This window comes from Eulemur rufifrons, chromosome 16 (assembly GCF_041146395.1).
Source record: "Eulemur rufifrons isolate Redbay chromosome 16, OSU_ERuf_1, whole genome shotgun sequence".
In the NCBI taxonomy this organism is placed as follows: domain Eukaryota; kingdom Metazoa; phylum Chordata; class Mammalia; order Primates; family Lemuridae; genus Eulemur; species Eulemur rufifrons.
The window spans coordinates 209059-226144 of record NC_090998.1 but is presented as its reverse complement, the minus strand read 5'-3'; the positions used below and the strand labels follow the sequence as shown (position 1 = coordinate 226144).

The window sequence follows — 17086 nt, the reverse complement described above, 5'->3', positions numbered from 1 at the left end:
TGGGGAACTAAGAAATTCTTTAAAAAGGTACATTTTGCAGACGTAAGACCCCGTTACTCCTCGGCCCTGTTGACCTGGCCCAGGGGGAGCTGAGCGTGCTCCCTCCCGTCCTCCCTTTCCCGACGCTTTCCTGGGGTCCGGGCAGCTCTTGAGAAAGCAGAAGGCCCTGGCGGGAGGGGGAAGGACAGCCCACGTCCTGGAGACCAGGGAGCAGCCTCTGGACCCCGCTGGGCTTGGGGGTGCGGGGGCAGCAGAGAAAGCCCCCAGGGAGCCCGGGCTAACCCTCCTCCACTCAGCGTGGCACAGACCACCACCCTGGGCTGTGCCCTGGCCTGAGGCCTCTGGGCACCAACAGGCTCAAAGTCGCAGTTCAGCTCTGGTTTCTTCAGGCCACGGCCCCACGGGGGACAGTGGGGGGCAGAGGAAGAGGCGGCCGCCTAGTCTGGCTGTGCAGGGCCCAGGAGAGTGAAGTGGCGTCTCCAGATTGGGGAGGGGGTGCTCAACTGAGGTGGGGGATGGTGGGACAAGGCAAACCCAGGTGCCAGGGAGTGGGGTTCTCTTTCCAAAACTATGGCGATCAGTGACCAGGAATGTATTGTGCCAGCAGGTGGGAGCGGCAGGGGCGGCCAGGCCCCCGTGGCAGCAGGGTTGGCAGAGGCTACACCAGGCTCCTGGAGCCGCTGGAGCAGCGGCGCCGGTGCAGCAGGGACCCTGGGGGGCAGAACTGGTGAGGGTGGTTGTAGGGCGGCGGGGGCGGGGGCAGCGGAGGCTGGTGGACAACCTTGACCGGGGAGCCCAGGCCGCCCCGGGGTGTGGAGCCGCAGGAGTCGGAGGAGGACGAGGTGTAGCAGGAGAGAGCCTGGCTCAGCAGGGGCTCCATGCGGGCCAGGCAGGGCTTGTCCAGGACAATGACCTTCACAATTTGCTGGCACTGCACCAGGGTGCCGGGGGGTGTGGGCGGCGGCGGCAGCGGTGGGGGCTGCTCTCTCGAGGGGCTAGGCTGCAGGTCTGGCAATGGTGCCGGCGCTCCGCTCTCGGCCCCCAGCCCGGGCTTGTGCTGGGACGTTTGAAGCCTGTTGTGAATTGACACCTAGTTTAGAAACAGCCAGAGAAGCATGAAATGTTACAAGACTAATTCCCAGCTGCCAGGAGGGCTACCCTGAGCCTCCCTTGGCCCCCCTTCTGCTCTCTGCCCCGCTCGGTCTCTCTACCCAGAGGAACCTGGGACCTGACCCTGGCTGTCCCCGGGAGGGAGCGTGAGCAGAGACACTGCCGTGTGCTGCCGCTGACCATGAGCAGCGCCGTCCCCCCGCCTCAGTCTCCCCCTCTGTGAGGTGGGCTCCGCTGGGTGGCTCTGGGCCACACAGACTCTCCCCACCTCCTTCTCCACCAACTCCGGCTTGCAGTGCAGGGCCAGGGGTCTCGGCCCTCCCCGCCTCCCTGGAGTGTGTGCAGCCCGGGAAGGCAAGGCACAGGGACAGAGTCCGGCACGTGTGGGCCATGCAAGCCTCACTTTGTTAAAGAAGAGCCTCCTCGTCGCTACCGACATCACGAAGGTGCCCAAACCCCAGAATGCCAAGGACCCCTGCAGGGGTGATCTGCACCTCCCCCGTCCCCGGGACTCCCCGAGGCCAGGGCCCTGCAGTCAGGAGCAGCCCAGACAGCCAAGGGCGGAGTCAGGGCCCGGGCCTGGTCAGATTTGCCCGGGTGCTGGAGGTAGCCCTCCGAGAACGGCTCTGATCTGTCCCCCCTGGGTGGGGCAGGAGGTGGTGGCCCAGACACACTCAAGAGCCTCCTCCCTCAGACCATGGAGGTCATTGTCAACCTGCCAGGCAGGGGAGGTGGAGGAGATGGGCAGAAGGAGGCCAGAGGATTCTGGAAGGAGAAGGATTTAATTCCACCCCAAGCTCCCCAGGCTGTAGCTAGGACACACCGCAACCTTCTCCCAACACCTGGGCCCTTCGGGACTGACTGGGACTCTGCTTCTCTCTGGGGATGCTTCCTATTGGGCACCACCACCGAGGGCTGGCTGCTCAGAGCACAGAGGGGAAACCAAGGCTGGAAGGCGGTGCCTTATCCCGGGCCTTGACCAGGCTGGCCAAGCCCAAAATGACCCTGGAGCCCTAATCCCGTTTGGCGGCTACAGGAACAGTTTCAGAGACCCCTTCCTGGATCTGTGCACACCCAGGGGGCTGCTTTCCTCCCAAGGCTCCCAGGCCCTTGTCTGCCCCTCAATAGTCACAAGGCCCCGCCCCCACGCTCCGCATGTTGCAGGCTTTATTTTCCAGGCCCGAGATCCCCCTGGACAGACGAAGGAGCCCCTGAGCCCCTCACTGTCCTGCCAAGACACATGGCAGCCAGAGAGCGTGGCTGGGGCCGCCTCCCCTCGCGGAGCCCTCTGGTCCTCACGCGGGCAGAAGGCCTCTCTGTCACCACCGCTGCTGGAGGCACGGGCTCCTTCCTCACCAGGACTTGCTCCCCAGGAGAAAAGCGGCCTGAGATGGCCAGGGCGGGCTTGTGTCCCCTGCCTCCCTCCCCTGGGCTTCCCAGCTGTCCTGTGCAGACCCCTGAGCCTTCTTTCTCCTCCTCCCTGCGGCTCCCACCGCAGCCACAGCTCTGGGCGGCACCTGGCACCCGCTTCCCGCCCACGCTCTGGGCGGCCTGCACCCCAGCCCCGCCCCAGAGGGGTCCTTGATCTTTAATGGTAAGTGAAAAGCAGGAAGTGACAGCAAAATGCCCTCTCATTCTGACCTTCTCACCTCCCTGCTCATGAAAGAAAGAAAGAAAGAAAGAAAGAAGGGGGCTGGGGGCGGGTGGAGCGTGAGCAGCAGGTAAGGACGGCTCAGGGAGATGGAGAAGCGCCTGCCAGAGGGCTCGCCAGGCGATGGCAGAGGGCAGGGGACAAGAGAGCTCGGGTCCAGCTGCGAGGCCAGGGCGGCGAGGCTGCCCTCTGTGAGGAGAGCAGAGCCCAGCGAGGGCCCTGGAGCTAGCTGAGGCGGCAGCCGTGCAGACGGCCACCCGCCCGGGCGGGGCAGGAGGGAGCGCGTCCCGGCAGCTCAGGCTGAGGCAGGGCGGGCTGGCAGGGCGGGCTGGCAGGGCGGGCAGCCGGGCAGCCGCAGAGCGCGGGGCGGGGATGGAATACCCACCCTGGGGGCTGGTCGGCTGCCGGGGCAGGAAGCTCCTCCGAGTAAGGTGCCTCCTCCAGACACGGGCGTGTGGGGTGGGGGCCGTGGGACGGGGAGAAAGAACTGAGCCCCCCTGGGGCGTCCTGCCCTTCCCAGAGCTTAGGCAGACTGGGGCTCCTCCCTCAGACACCTAAGTGGGGGCCCCTCCAGCTTGAAGTGGTGGCAGTGGGTTGGGGAAGGAGGTGTCTGTGGGTGCAGCTGGGGGTCCCCAGGCTTGGGGGAAAAGTGTGGGGTGGGGTTCACTGGGGTGTGGGGGATGGGGCGGGAGTGGGGTGGGGGAGGGCAGGGCTGGGGCCGCTGCATGCTCCTCCCACAGGTGGCACTTTCTTTGGGAGCTTGGCAGGGGCCAGCCACTGCTGCTCCCCTGTGCCCCCTCCCCCCCGCTGGAGGGTCTTCACATTTGTCAGCTCTTCCCCCAAGAACCCCTGAGGCAGCCCCACTTTCCCTGCCTTGCTGTCTCCTGCACCGTCCCTGGCCTGTGGCCACCTTTCCAGACGGACCGGCCGTTCCGGGGGCAGCCCCCTCCCACCCGTCCCCACCCTCAAATCTCCGGCCTCCGCTGTCAGAGAGGGCAGGGTCTGCCCCAAAGTGATCCCTTGGGGCCTGGACTTAGGGGTGACTCTCTGGAGGGAACCCAGGCTCCCCATGGAGCTCGAGGAAGGATGCTGGCTTCTTGGGTACGGCGGGTACTGGGGAGCAGGAGGCAGTTTGCTGGGAAGCGGACCTGGGGGGCCCTGGGTGTCAGGGGCTCCAACTCCACCTGTGAGTCTGGGAGCTGGGCCTTGGAGGGGCAGTGGGCCGGGGAATGGGGAGAAAGTGCTCGTGGCTTAGTTAGGCGCTGGAACAGTGGCATTACCCATGCTAGCAGTAACTTTTAATTGTATCTCTTGAAATTGGTAAAATGGTGAGTCGGGCTGGGGAGGCATTGATTAACACCTGAGAAGAGAAACAACAGAGACGGTGAGAAGAGGGACACGTCGGCAAGGAACCACTCACCTGGGCGACCAGGCCTCCACTCACCTCCACCGCGCTCTCCGCCGGCTGCTCCCCGAGCACAGCTCCGCTCTTGGCTTTGAACACAAAGAGCACAGGGCTGTTCTCCACCGGCCCACACACACCCTCCCCCAGGCACCCCTGCAGTCGGAGGAGCAGGCGTGAGACCCAGACAAGGCCCTGGGCCTGGAAGGCGGGGCCCAGTTTTGCCACTTTGGTGTGTGACCCTGGGCAAGACGCTACATCTCTCTGGGCCCCCACAGACCGGAAGGTCTCTGCCACTCCCTCTGATGTTGCCATCGTCCAGGCTAATTTACCCGCAGTCCAGGCCTTCCCGGCGTGGGCCGTGCAGGTGGCGTACGGGGCAGGCATGGTCTCCGCACCATGTCGGGCGGCCTCCTTCTCTGCAGGCTCCTTGTTCCCACCCCTGAGACCCCGCTGCGTGGGGAGGACTCCAGGGGCCAGGCCTGCACAGCACTCCCCACAGCGCTGGCACCGTGACGGCCCATAATGGCTCTGTAATTACTGCCAGGCCTTCTGGCTGGCCTGATGTAGCAGCAGGGACCCTGTGGACCCCCGAGGACAGCTTCATGGCGCTTTTTGGCTGAGTCACCCCTGGCTTCCACCCCCACCCCTGGCAGGGGCCCCTCTGATTTCCCACCGCCCTGGGGGTGCCAGTTCCCCTTGCTGGGCTCCCTGCTTTCTGCAGCGTTAGAGGGAAGGAGACCCGCCTCCCTGCCTGGCCAGGGCTGCAGCTTCCACGGGAGAGGCGGGTGGGGATGTGGGTGCAGGGTGGGGTGGCAGGGAATAGGTGGCCCTGAGGACTGGCTCTAGGTCTGGACGGTTGTGAAAATGAGCGGAGGCCCCGTCCTGTGGCTGTGCGGAAACCAAGGGCCCACCGAGAGCTGGTGCGGAGATGCGGACGCACACGGCAGGCCAGACCCACATGCAAAAGTTTCCGCGACAGCAAGAACCTCCTCCTAGCAGAAGGGGCCCCATGTCCTGCTTGGAAAATGAATCGCATGTCTTCGCTGTCCCAGGGCAGGCGTGAGGGCCACCCACGGAGGGCTGTGGCCACATGGAGCCACCGGGGCTCCTCAGCCCAGACCGGGTGTTGCTGTGACCCGGCGGTGGGCGTGCGGGCAGTGGGCCCTCGGGAGCCCCGCGCGCGAGAGGGACCACCGGGTCAGCAGGCGCAGGTCCGGGTGGTTTGCTGGGTCCTGCTGGGACGGGGTTTAACTCTCACGCCTGCTCTCCTCCTCTTTATCTGGGGCTGGGGGAGGGAGGCGGTGCTTCCTGGGACCCCCGCAGGGGCGTAAGGTTCAGGGCAGGATGTGTAGGGCAGGGGTGTCAGAGGCAGGAGGAAGCAGGTCTAGAGAACGTGGCCGAAGGAGGTACCAACTCCGAAGCTGACTTGATTCGGCTGGAGTGAACATTCAACTTGGAGAAACTGAGTTTGGGGGTCTGTCTGGATTTTGGGCTGAGCTGACCTGGCCCGGGGTTAGAGAGTGCTGCCAGCGGGTTAGCGAAAGGACTGCATGGGGCAGAGCCGGATTTCCAGACTCTTCTGGCCACCCTGCCTTCTCACCGGGCTCCCGGCTGGGGAGTTTTTCTCGTGGGGTTTCTCCTGACCACCCTCTGATCACCCCAGTGAACCAGCAGTGTCAGAGAGCTGGCTGCAGGGGAGGGGCCAGGACAGCAGGCCTCTGGCCCGACTGCCGCAGGGCAGACGGCGACATTGCACATGGACTCGCAGCTCTGGTGCAGTTTGCAAAACGGACACGTTTCTCTCCCACCTGCCTCCTCACGCCCACGCCCGCAGCCCCGGTCAGAGAGCACGGCTGGCACCGCTCAGCAGAGAGCAGCGGCCACAGGAACGGGCGCCTCTCCCACCCACACGCCCCAGGACGTGCCAGGCCCCAGGCCAGGCCGACGCTCACCCGTAGGCGATCCTTGCTTTGACTGCGGGTCCCCCTGGGCTCCGGGCTTGAAGGACAGCGTCTTTGTCCCCTGCTGTTTTTCCAGCTCCCCTAAGGGGTGGAGAAACCCATGAAGGAGAGAAGCCCTGAGCTCGGCCAGGCGCAGGTGAGGGAAGAAACGAGGAGAGAGCAGGAAGGGGAGGAAGGGGAGGCGGGCAGGGCCTCCCATACACGCTAGGAAACAGGGACTGGAGGCTGGCCACAACCGACAGCAAGTGAAACGCCCCAGAGCTGCAGTCTGTCCCCCTGTGCGGGACGGTAGGACCCACTCGCATGTCAGAGAGGCGGCAGGAGAGGCGGGTACAGGGGAGGCTGACTGCTTGGGTTTGAATCCTGGCTCAACACTCTCTAGCTGTGTGGCTTTAGGTAACGCCCCTAACCTCTCTGGGCCTCACCTGATGGGACACGTGTGCCCACTTCGGGATTACACGAGGAGGTACACGTCCAGCACTCGGAGCCAGGCCTGGCTGTGGTAGTGCCCAGTATGTCTTAGCTTCTATCACAGAGCTCTCGGCACCGCAGACCTCAGTGACAGCTGGCGACATCCTGTCCACACCCCCTGCACCTGGCAGGACTGAGCCTGCCTCTGCCGCTGGGCCTCTGCAGGGCGCTCAGAGGTCTCCCAAGGAGGAAATGGAAATTCCACGTGCCCAAGGACCTGTCAGTGCCACGCAGCCTGCGTGGCCAGGACGTCTGTCTCGGCACTGAACTTTAATTCCTCTCTGCACTGGAAACCTGTTCCTTCTTGTTCTCCTCGGTGGTGCTTCAGAACTGCCATCCTCGGGGGTCTGACAGTCATTATTAAATCACTTCTCTGGCCTCTCTTCCCGGAGACATGATTCAAGTTCCTTTTATCAAAGCTACTCCCCCGGGTTCCACTGTCTGTCTTTCTGGCTGTCTAGAACCCAGGGACATTGAACTGCACACCTCCACACCAGAACCATTTGTCCTGCTCACCCGGGTCACACCATCAGTCACGCCAAACATTCGTGCTGAACTGGGAGTTGTTTCTCTCCCCCAGGGGGGTCTCCTGGCTTTGGAGAAATTAGCGCCGTGATTACAAGCTTGGGTCTGGGGCACCTGGGTGCAAATCTTGTGTTATCACTGACTGTGAACCTGGACCACTTCCTGAAGCTCTGCTACCCTCGGTTTCCTCATTCGTAAAATGAGGACGATAATGCCCACTCGTGGAAAGTTGAGAGAATTAACAGGCTCAGCAATGAGCCCAGTGCCTGGCGTGAAAAAGTGCTCAGTAAATGGAAGCTGGGACTATTTTTCATTCTCTTTTTTTCTGACTTCTTTCCCTTCCTTCTTCCTGGCCAGCCCTCCATCTGTCCTCAGCTGTCCCCTCCCTTTCTCTGCGTCTGAAGACTGGGAGCCGAGCGTGGGCCTTTTCCCTGCCCCTGCCACCCATCCGCCCCTTGGCCTCACAGACTGCCGATGCCCAGTCCCGTGCTGCTTCGGGAAGGACGGCTGTGCTGCCCCGGGGCTGGAGGAGCCTCTGCCGGCGGTGCTGCGCGAGGTGACGTGCTGTGGCTGCAGGGCCACCCGGGACATTCTGACACCAAGAGAAGTGAAGCCATTTCAAGGTGCATCCTTGAGAATGTTCCAGAACAACAGCCGAGGTGGCCTCTCTGGACATCCAGTCCAGCCCTTGAAAAGAGTCTGTTTGTTAAACCGCTGAACTGAAATGAGCCAACAGCCTGGGAAAGGGAGTCCACGTGCACCTCTCCCCGCCGAGCGGCTGCCGGAGCCACACGCCTCGTCTGCGGAGCTCTGTTTAGCCCCGATTCAGATTGTTTTCTTCGGAAATTATAGACGGAACCTCTTCTCTCACTCTCACAAGTTCATGAACCGTGGAATCAGATTTAAATGCAAACGACAGCTCCTCCACTTCTGATACGCACGACCTGGACACGCTACTTACCTTCTCTGAGCCTCATCTGCAGGGTGGGGACAAACACCTGCCTGGCAGCATCACTGTGGGGACTGGCGGGATACAAACAAACTGCCTGGCACATAGTAGGTGCTTCAGAAATGACGATTAAAAAGTACCACCCTGTCATATTGGTCCCTGCTCAGATACTCCCACTGCCTTTCCTGTTGCCTAACGGTTTACACTGATTTAGAAACACTTTCCAAGTAAGTGGCCACAGGAGCAGACCTGAGGTCTATTTTTAATTTTCTGTTTGAGTTTCTGAATCCATTCGTATTTAATTTTCCCTTAAAATCTACCTGAAGGCACTGCAGTGCTTCAACAGTAAACGTTTGCAGAGGGGCGTGGCTGAAGGCCGTTGCTGCTCTTCTCTGACCCAGAGAGCAGCTGGTGAGCCACCTGGGCACACGGGGAGCCCCGCGCACTCTCTGACACTCCTGGATTGGAACAATCCAGAATCTAGGCATTCCTTAGACGAACACAAAGACAACAGCAAGATGAAGGAGAGTGAGCACACCAGCCTGGGCTCTGCCAAAAGCCAACGTCATGAAGAATAAAGTGGAGGGATGAGTCCAGGTTAAAAAAGATTAAAGAAGGGAAACTAACCAGATGCAACACGCAGACCTGGACTAGATCTGGGGGAAGGCGACGAGAGACCATGGGGTGGGAAGAAAGGCCCCGAGCGCGTGGACCTCACGGTCTGCATGCCTGCCTGGGCCAGCTCACCTGGCGTCCTGGGCAGACGCAGCAGAGTTCTCTGTCCCAAGGGGCCCACCTGCAGCCCCAGGTGCCCAGCGAGATGCGCACACATGTGGCGAGAAGGTGAGAAGCAGTTCGCTCATAGTGGCCCTTGTGACTGAGAGCCCAGGATGGTGCGGGGGTCAACAGATGGGAGGGGCCAGAGGAGGGCAAGCGCAGGACAGGGCGGCTCCCAGGGGTCAGGGGCGTGTCTGTCTGCAAGCTGCCCCTGCCTCTGGTAGCCCAGAGCCTACCCGTGCACCCCTGCCGACTGCCTGGGACAGCCTGGGCACCCCGCGTCCTTACACTCTATCCGGATCTGCTCCAGCTCCGTCACCTCGGCGATGGACTCCTTCAGGTCCTCCACGAACTTCTGCATCTCGTCTGAGCCCAAGGCACAGAAATGCAGCACCTGCTTCTTCTCAGAGCCCGAGAGCGGGGTCACCAGTGTGATGCCGTGAGAGTAATCTGGAAGCCAGACCCCAGGCCCCGGTGGGCCGTGAGCAGCAGCAGCTGAGGGCTGGGGCCAGCCAGCCAGCCGGGGGGACGGGGTCTGTGCGGCACTCGCCTCCACCCTGCAGCCAGCCCTTCTCCCCCCACCCCCGCCTCTCCGGGCCGTCCACCCGCTCTCGGAGACTCACACTCGTTCTCAAAGAGGTGGAACTGCACGCCCAGAAGGCCGACCGCCTTGCAGAAGGTGTACGTGGAGGAGCTCTTCTTCTTCGGGCAGAGTTTGAGAATCTGGCCAAGGAAGGGAGAGTGACACACACCGATGGGTGTGCAACAGGTAAACATACGTGTGCACACGTGGATGCAGGAACATCCAGGGAGATGCATGAACACATGAGTGCACACACACACAGATACATATGTACACACACGCACTCTTAAATACATGCACACACAGATCTACATGTAGATACGCACACACACACGTACATACACACACTGTGTCAAAGTATGTTTCTTCACTGCATAGAACCCTCCAGTGGTTCTTCTCTCCGCATGGGGACGCCGACCCACACCCTGCCCTGCCCGGGTGGCCGTTCCCGCCACTCTCCCTGCAGCTTTCTGCACGGCTGGTCACTCTCACTCCTTGGGTCTTAACTCAAATGCTGCCTCCTTAGAGATGCCTTCCTGGGCCACTCTGCCTAGAAAAATAAACAAAATAAACCCCAAACCGCCCCCTCCACCCCAGTCACTCTCTGCCACCCTGTTTACTGTCTTCACAGCACCTTCTCTCTCTGTTAGGTTGTTCGTTTGTTTCCTTAATTATTTTCTCTCTCTCTCCACTACCAAAATGGAAGCTCACTTTGATAAAGTCAGCACCACCTATGCGCTGGGCTGTGGGAGCACAGGAGACGGACAGAGCCCGCCCTGCAGGTGCGGCAAGAGTGGAGGTGGAAAAGCGTGACAGCAAAACACAAAGTGCAGAAAGGATGCGTAAGGGAATTTCGGAATCTCTAAGTGCTCTGGAGAAAAAGGAGGCGGGTAAGGAACACAAAGTGAGTGGCAGACCTCCTTGCCAAGTGGGCAGGAGGGCCTCCCCGAGGAGGTGGCCCCCGGTGGTGACACCTGGAGGCAGAGGCGGGGCCGGGGTGGCTCTGGAGGAGCTTTCCAAGCAGCGGCAGCGGCCAGAGCGAGGCCTGGCCGGCAGGGGGCAGCTCGCAGAGCCCGAGGAGGCTGCAGGGAGGCAGGCTGGGGACCTGGGCCTGGCAGGTCTGGACTGTGGCACTGCGCGGGGAGCGGGGCAGGTTCTGGGCAGGGTGGCCACATGGCCTGCTGTGCCCTCTGGAAGGATTGCTCCTGCCGCTGCTTGGTGCAGGGTGGGCCTCGGGAGCAGGCAGACCTGTGTGGGGCTGATACGTGAGCCAGGCCTGTCCCTGGAGGCAGGACTAGAATGCAGTGGGGCGGTGCCGTTAGGCTTGGGATCACTTTAGAGGGCGTGCCCGCGTGGCTCACGGATGGAGAGGAAAACACAGGGGAAGACACGTCTGTCCAAACCCTGCTCTGCACTGTCTTCTGGCACTGAGAACAATGCCTGGCACAGTCAACGTGATAAATATGTGTTGAATGGGTTCCTGTTTTCAAAGAGCAGAGGACACGCAGCCCACAGACGTGTGTGTGCACACGCACACCCACGCAGCCCGGCCCTCCCAGGCCCAGGGACAGCGCCTGCCCCACCCAGCCCCGTCCCTCCCAGGATGGCGTGTCGCCGAGCCCTCCTGCCCTGGGTTTCCTGCACGTGGAGAGGCAGACGGGCAGGGAGCCGGCTCCTTTGCACCTTGATTGCGTAGCTGTGAGCAGACCATTTAGCGTCTCTGCCTCATGACGTGGAAAGTCGAATTATCGTACCTGCCTGGGCTTCCTCACGCCCACGCTGTGAAGGCGCTAGGAAAAGCTGCATCCGTCCCATGCAGGGAGCCTCTGCTGGAAACCCCAGACGCCCCCCTGCCCTGTCGGGGTCCCGGGTGGGCGCTCACCACCAGCAGGTCGTTGAAGAGGAACACCTCCCGCTGATGGGCCGCCTGCTTCTGCGGCCTGTTCAGGTCTGTCACCTCGAAGAGCCGGCTGCAGCAGACCAGGCGGCGGTGGGGCACGGACAGCACCTGGACACGAGGACGGCACTCGGCACCCCGCGGGAGGAACCCCAGAAACCACGGCCCCGCCTCACAGCACCCGTTCTCCAGGGAGAAGGGAGGGGGCTCTGGTTCTACTGCAGGGCCTGAACTTGACCCTAAACCTGCTCTCTCCTCACCCAGGACTCTTTCCCTTCCTCAGGCCTCTTGGGGAGCAAGGCCACAGGAGAGGGGGTTCAGGAAGCTGCAGTCAGCGGGGAGTGGGTGGGTGGGGAAGGACACTGGCAGGAGCTCTCAGATTGTTCCGCCCAGCCACTGTCGACCTTCTGCCCTCTATGACCTCGAGGGTGTCCCCATGTCCTGAGCTGTGACCTGCAGCTATGACACCTCCACCTTTCCCTGCCGCGCACCCAGATACAAGTGTGTAAGAGTGAGGGGCTCACAGGGACACCGCACGTCTACCCCAGTGTGTAAGACAAGCCTGTCACTTGCAGCCAGACAGGCACTCAGACCGCAGCAAGGAAGGCTCTAGAGCAGAAAAGGCCAGCCCCGCACAGGCTGGCTGGAGGCGGCCCGGTGCAGAGCCTCAGAGGAGGTCCCCAACTCTCCCAAACTGCGTCTTCCCTGAGCCAGCAATGGAGGCAGGAGGAACGGGACACTTCTCTGCGTCCTTTATATTCACGGTACAAAGTACCTCTGCTGACACAGGAGTGTGGTGACCTACAGAGAACGCTCACTTTAAAAATCATTGCACGCTTGGAACGCGTCGCAGCTAATGGGCACCTCAGTGGTTTGAGACAGCACAGCCCAGAGCCTACTCCAGTCCATTTCCTGCCTTCTATTTATCAGGACCATCCAGGAATGCCTGGTATGCACCCCATCCTAGGAAAGGCATCCCCAACCTCCCCACTGGCCACCCAGATGCTTCAACCCTAGACAACTGGGCAGTCCTTCTTGACATCTCACCTCAGTCTCTCCTGCTGCAGCATCTGGTGGCCAGAGGCAATGAGGAAATTAGGCAATGGACAAAAGAGGAGCCGTGCCTGACACACAGTAGGCACTCAGTAACCATTCAGTGAAAGAATAGCAGGAAGGGTTCAAAGGCTTTTGAAAGGGAAGGAGGAGAAAGGCAGGAGCTACCAGGAGGAAAAGAAGCAGGGGGGACGGAGATGCGTGAGGCTCAGCAACCGGGGAGGCAGCCGACCCCCTGTGTGGCAAGTGCTGCTCTGCGGTGGACACTTACTGTCTTCATGCCCACGATGGACTTCTCCACCTTGGTGACGTACGTCACGTGGTCCTCATTGGACTTGAGCTCCTTCTGCTGTATCCTCTCGTAGATGCCTACCACCAGCTCCCTGGGGATGTCGGCGCCATCGTCCACACCTACCAAAGGGGGGCGGGCGGGGGGAGGTGGAGGGAGGCTGTCAGAGCCCTGGAGCCAGAGAGGAAGCCCCTACCACACGGGGGCTCCTAGAGGTGGCCTTGATTTTGCCATGTCCTTGTTCCAAACCCTTCAGTGCTGAGCCCCATACACATTAAATCAAGGGCAAGTTCCTTAGCCAGGCACCCAAACTACCACAGTACGGCCCCAGCACACATCTCCAGCCTCGTCCCGTGATGTTCCCTAACCAACCTCTTCTCCCTTCTCCCAGGACGCCTTCCTGATTGTCAAATACAGCCTCCATGTTCCTGCTAAGTATTAATAGCTTTGCTTCTGCGGTTCCACTGTCTTCTGTGTGTTTGTTCTAGCCCCTCCCCCACCCCCGCCACGAGGGCATCTTGACGACTTCTGTCTTGTTCTCTGTTGAACCTCCTCCTCCTGGGCCCTCTCTGCCCTCCTGTAGGGAGCCCGGTGCTAAGTGATTGGTCCTAGAAGGGGTAGCAGATCCCTCCCTAATGAGGACATGGGGACAGGCAGACCCCCATGGTGATGTGGGTGGTGAGACCCTCACCCTATCTTCTGCTGTGTGGTGATGATAAAGCTCTGATGACAAATAAATCCTGGGAGGAAATATAATAACATGCAAACAAATTTCTTTTGGAGGTAGAAACAGAGGTGATAAAAAATGTCTTCTTTCTACTTTTTCCAATTCTTTCTTTAATGACTATATGCTTCTTTTATAAGAGGGAAAAATGAAAAATAAAACCACTTCAGCAAGTGTCCCCAAAGAGTGTTCCCAGCTCCTCGGAGGACATCATGTCTTCTAGGAGCAGCTCCCTGCCTTGCCCCGGCTTCTTCACATCTGATCTTGGTTTGTAAAGTTGCACAAATGAGCCATGCAGCCCGGGGTGCTGAGGCACACAGGCTGCAGGCAAGGAAGGGCGGGAGAAAGACCAAATCCACAGCAGTCCCAGTTCCAGGCAGTGGGCCGCACGCCTCTGCTGCGTCTGCAGACTGGGGAGAAAGGAATAAACCCACAAAGACAAGCGGGGTGGGGCAATGAATGGCGCCCGCGACCTGGAAAGTGGACGAATGAGTGGACGGACTAGCAAGGCTGAGAAAGCTGAATCCGGAGCCAGCAGAGAGGCTCGGAGCCACGGGCACCACAGAGCCACCAAGGGCCTTGGAACTGGTGGCAACAGCAACCCTGGAAGTGGAGGTGAAGGTGGGCTGGAGAACAGAAAGCAGGTCGAAAGTCAGTTAAAAAACGGTTACACTTCTCTGTCCCTCTTCACGCCAGCAGAAGACTGGGGGCTCATCTTCTAGAACCCTGGGCTGGGGGACCCCAAGACCAGCCAAGGGTGGGAGTCTGTGCTGAAAACAGGGGGATGAAGTTGATGTCTACATATTAAGAGACTCCTCAACCCTGTTTCTCACAAAGGTCTCAGAACTCTGGCAGCCAGAATCATGCCCTCTGGGCGGCAGATCGGACATTTACCTTCTGGGCGATCAACCAGCACAGGAGAAATATCAGAAGATGCTGTAGTTGGGGTCTCCCAATGAAGCAGTGCAACTAAATCACCCTCCAGGAAAGCCCACCAGTCAGCAGCCCCCACCCATGCTCACAGTTTTTAATCAGTTTTTCAGCAGCTCATCTTTTTTTCTTTTTGAGACAGAGTCTTCTCTGTCGCCCAGGCTAAAGTGTGGTGGCTTCATCACAGCTCACTGCAGCCTTGAACTCCTGGGCTCAAGCGATCCTCCTGCCTCAGCCTCCTGATTAACTGGGGCTACAAGCATGTGCCACCAAGCCTGGCTAATTTTTCTTATTTTTAGTAGAGACGGGTCTTGCTCTTGCTCAGGCTGGTCATCAACTCCTGGCCTCAAGTGATCCTCCTGCATCGGCCTCCCAGAGTGTTAGGATTGCAGGCATGAGCCACTGCGCCTTGCCTCACTCTTAAATATGAATTGACAACCAAATTTTATTAATTATACTTGGAAAGTCTATAACATAAAAGAGAAAGAAATATGGGTAAAAACAAGAACCCAGAAGAAATAGAGGAAAGTAGGGAGAAACCAGAGCAAACAAACAAAACATATTAATATCTTCAAAGAGATAGGAAAAGATATTGCATCTACAAAACAAGAATAAAATGCTATAAAAGAGAAATATTTAGAGGACAAAAGAGAGCTATTGAAAATGAAAAATATGAGAGCAGGAATGAAAAACTTGGTAGGAGGCTTGAAAAATAATGCCACGGACACCTTCCGGAAAGCCGAGCAAGAAAGCGAAGACGGCATACAGAAAACTGTAAAAGTTAAGGAGAGCGGAAATGGGGGGTGGAGGTGACCGCCTGGCTCTCTGCTCCCAGAGAGGGAGGTGAAGAACTCGGAAGCCACACACGAGTGGACCACTCCCCCCAAGGACAGCGCTGTGACGCTGCAGAGAAACAGTGTGGGACACACAAAGCAGGAAAAAGAAAAAGGTGACTGGGAGATAGGGTCGCCAGTCCGGAGCCCCCGAGATGAACAAGAGCGCAGCGACCCGCAGGAGGACCCGGCTCCCCGCCGACGCCCACATCCAGTGGGACAGGGACGTGCCTGAAGTCGGTGCACAGTCGCCCGGGGCGCCGTGGAGAGGGGACAATAGCGGGCAACATCTTGAACTCCCCGTGCTCTGTGCTAGGACTGCCTGGTCTGCGTGATGGCTTCCCGCGACCCCACGGGGCACCTGGCCTCCGGTCAGCGGGGCCAGAGCAAAGGCGGTGAGCACCGAAAGGGGGCTCTGCCCCGGAAGCCGGGCGATCCAGGCGGCTCGGGGCGGGGCAGAAAGAGCACGACCTTTCGCCCGACAGGCGTGAGATTGCGGGACTGTGACACGCAGGAGACAGCGGCTGTCCTGTTGATTCAGCCCTCTGAACTTGCGTCTGCCAACGCCTGAGCAGTCGCCCCCAGGGCCGGCTCTCTGCGGGCGGGCGGCCGCCGTCCGGGGGGTCCGCAGCTCGGACGCGGCTGCGCCCCTCCGCCAGCCCCGGGACTCTGGCGCCAGTGCGGTGGGCTTCGCCCTTGGAGGCGCGGGAAGCGAGAAAAGCCGCTCGCTCCTCCGCGACCGGTCGTCTCTGCCAGCTGGGCCTGTGCGGGCGGGCGAACTTGAGTGCTGCCCCCACGGCTAGCTCCCCAGGGGAGGGAGCCCCCCATCAGAGGGGTCCCCAGAGGCTTGGGCGCTCGGTGGTCGGGCAACAATTCTCCCCTTGCCCAGCGACTTTCGCGCTGCGCACGGTGGGCTCCACCCCTGGAGGTGGGGAGAAGCGAGAAAGACCGCTTGCTCTGTGCGCCCGGCACGAAGCTGCGGGACCTGGGTGCTCTACAATGACTGACAGCGCATTGACGTGGCCGCCCCACCGGCTTAGGCCATCTAATAAGAACGTAGCTCTAGGGCTTGCTCTCCGCATCCGGATGGCTGCCGACAGTGGGGTCTGCAGACGGGAAGGAAAAGCCTGGTCAGAGACCTTAGCAACTCCAGCAATTGACCCCTCTCAGCAGAGGCAGCTTCCCAAGGTGGTGAAAGACCCCCGAATAACACATCAGCGGCTCCCCCAGCTGCAGGTCAAGACCACAGAAGCACACACACACACAAGCCCGCAGGCAGCAGCTGGGATCTGCCCTGCCCCTACCTCAACTTTAACGGGGAATAGCTTCCAAGTAACCCTCGGGAGTGGCGAGACCCTTCCTAAAGATTGGGGCATTTGTATTCCCCATCCAGGGGACCAGAGACCAACACAGAGGGATCACATTACCTCGATAACTGGCTCCTCCACGCAATCTACAACCAACGACAGATAGGGTGACACAGCTTAACACAGTGCCCTCCATCTGAAGCTATTAGAGGGCAGTGGAGTCATACACACAAGTGAGATTCACCATCTGGGAGCTTAAGCTGGGGGACCAAACTCACTAATCTCCACTGGCAAGAGGTGAACACAACAGGTCAGAGGTAACCAACTTGCCAAAATATCTCTAAGGCAATACAAGACCAGCGGGCCTCTCCCACGACTGTTAAGGAACGTCCCTTAGGGGCTTGAAGTTAGGGGCAAAAACCAGTCCTAGCACTCCCAGTTCTCAACCAAGTACCTTGATGAGAGAGAACCAGAGAAAGAACACAGGGAATGTGAAAGGTCAGAGAGAAAAGTCACCCCCAAAAGAAACTATGAGGGAGAAGGAGGGGAGGAAAAAAAAGAAAAAGGAGAAAAGAAACCATGAGACCCTTAAATTCAGATACTAATTTAGATGAAATGATT

At 59.8% G+C, this 17086-nt stretch overlaps 1 protein-coding gene across 2 annotated transcripts in view; it reads right to left on the bottom strand.

Moving 5' to 3' along the window:
- Window positions 1-658: 658 nt before the first annotated feature.
- Window positions 659-17086, bottom strand: part of IQSEC3 (IQ motif and Sec7 domain ArfGEF 3) — a 115841-nt gene continuing 99413 nt past the window's right edge. The window contains exons 8-14 of one of the 2 annotated variants that reach the window (XM_069491021.1): window positions 12654-12793; window positions 11315-11440; window positions 9473-9572; window positions 9138-9299; window positions 6119-6208; window positions 4206-4255; window positions 659-1090 (exon numbers count right to left, since the gene is read on the bottom strand). In XM_069491021.1, the coding sequence (XP_069347122.1) occupies window positions 659-1090; window positions 4206-4255; window positions 6119-6208; window positions 9138-9299; window positions 9473-9572; window positions 11315-11440; window positions 12654-12793 (1100 nt within the window). Of the gene's footprint in view, window positions 1091-4046; window positions 4122-4205; window positions 4256-6118; window positions 6209-9137; window positions 9300-9472; window positions 9573-11314; window positions 11441-12653; window positions 12794-17086 lie in introns of those variants that run through there. The other variant, XM_069491022.1, reaches the window with a different exon arrangement.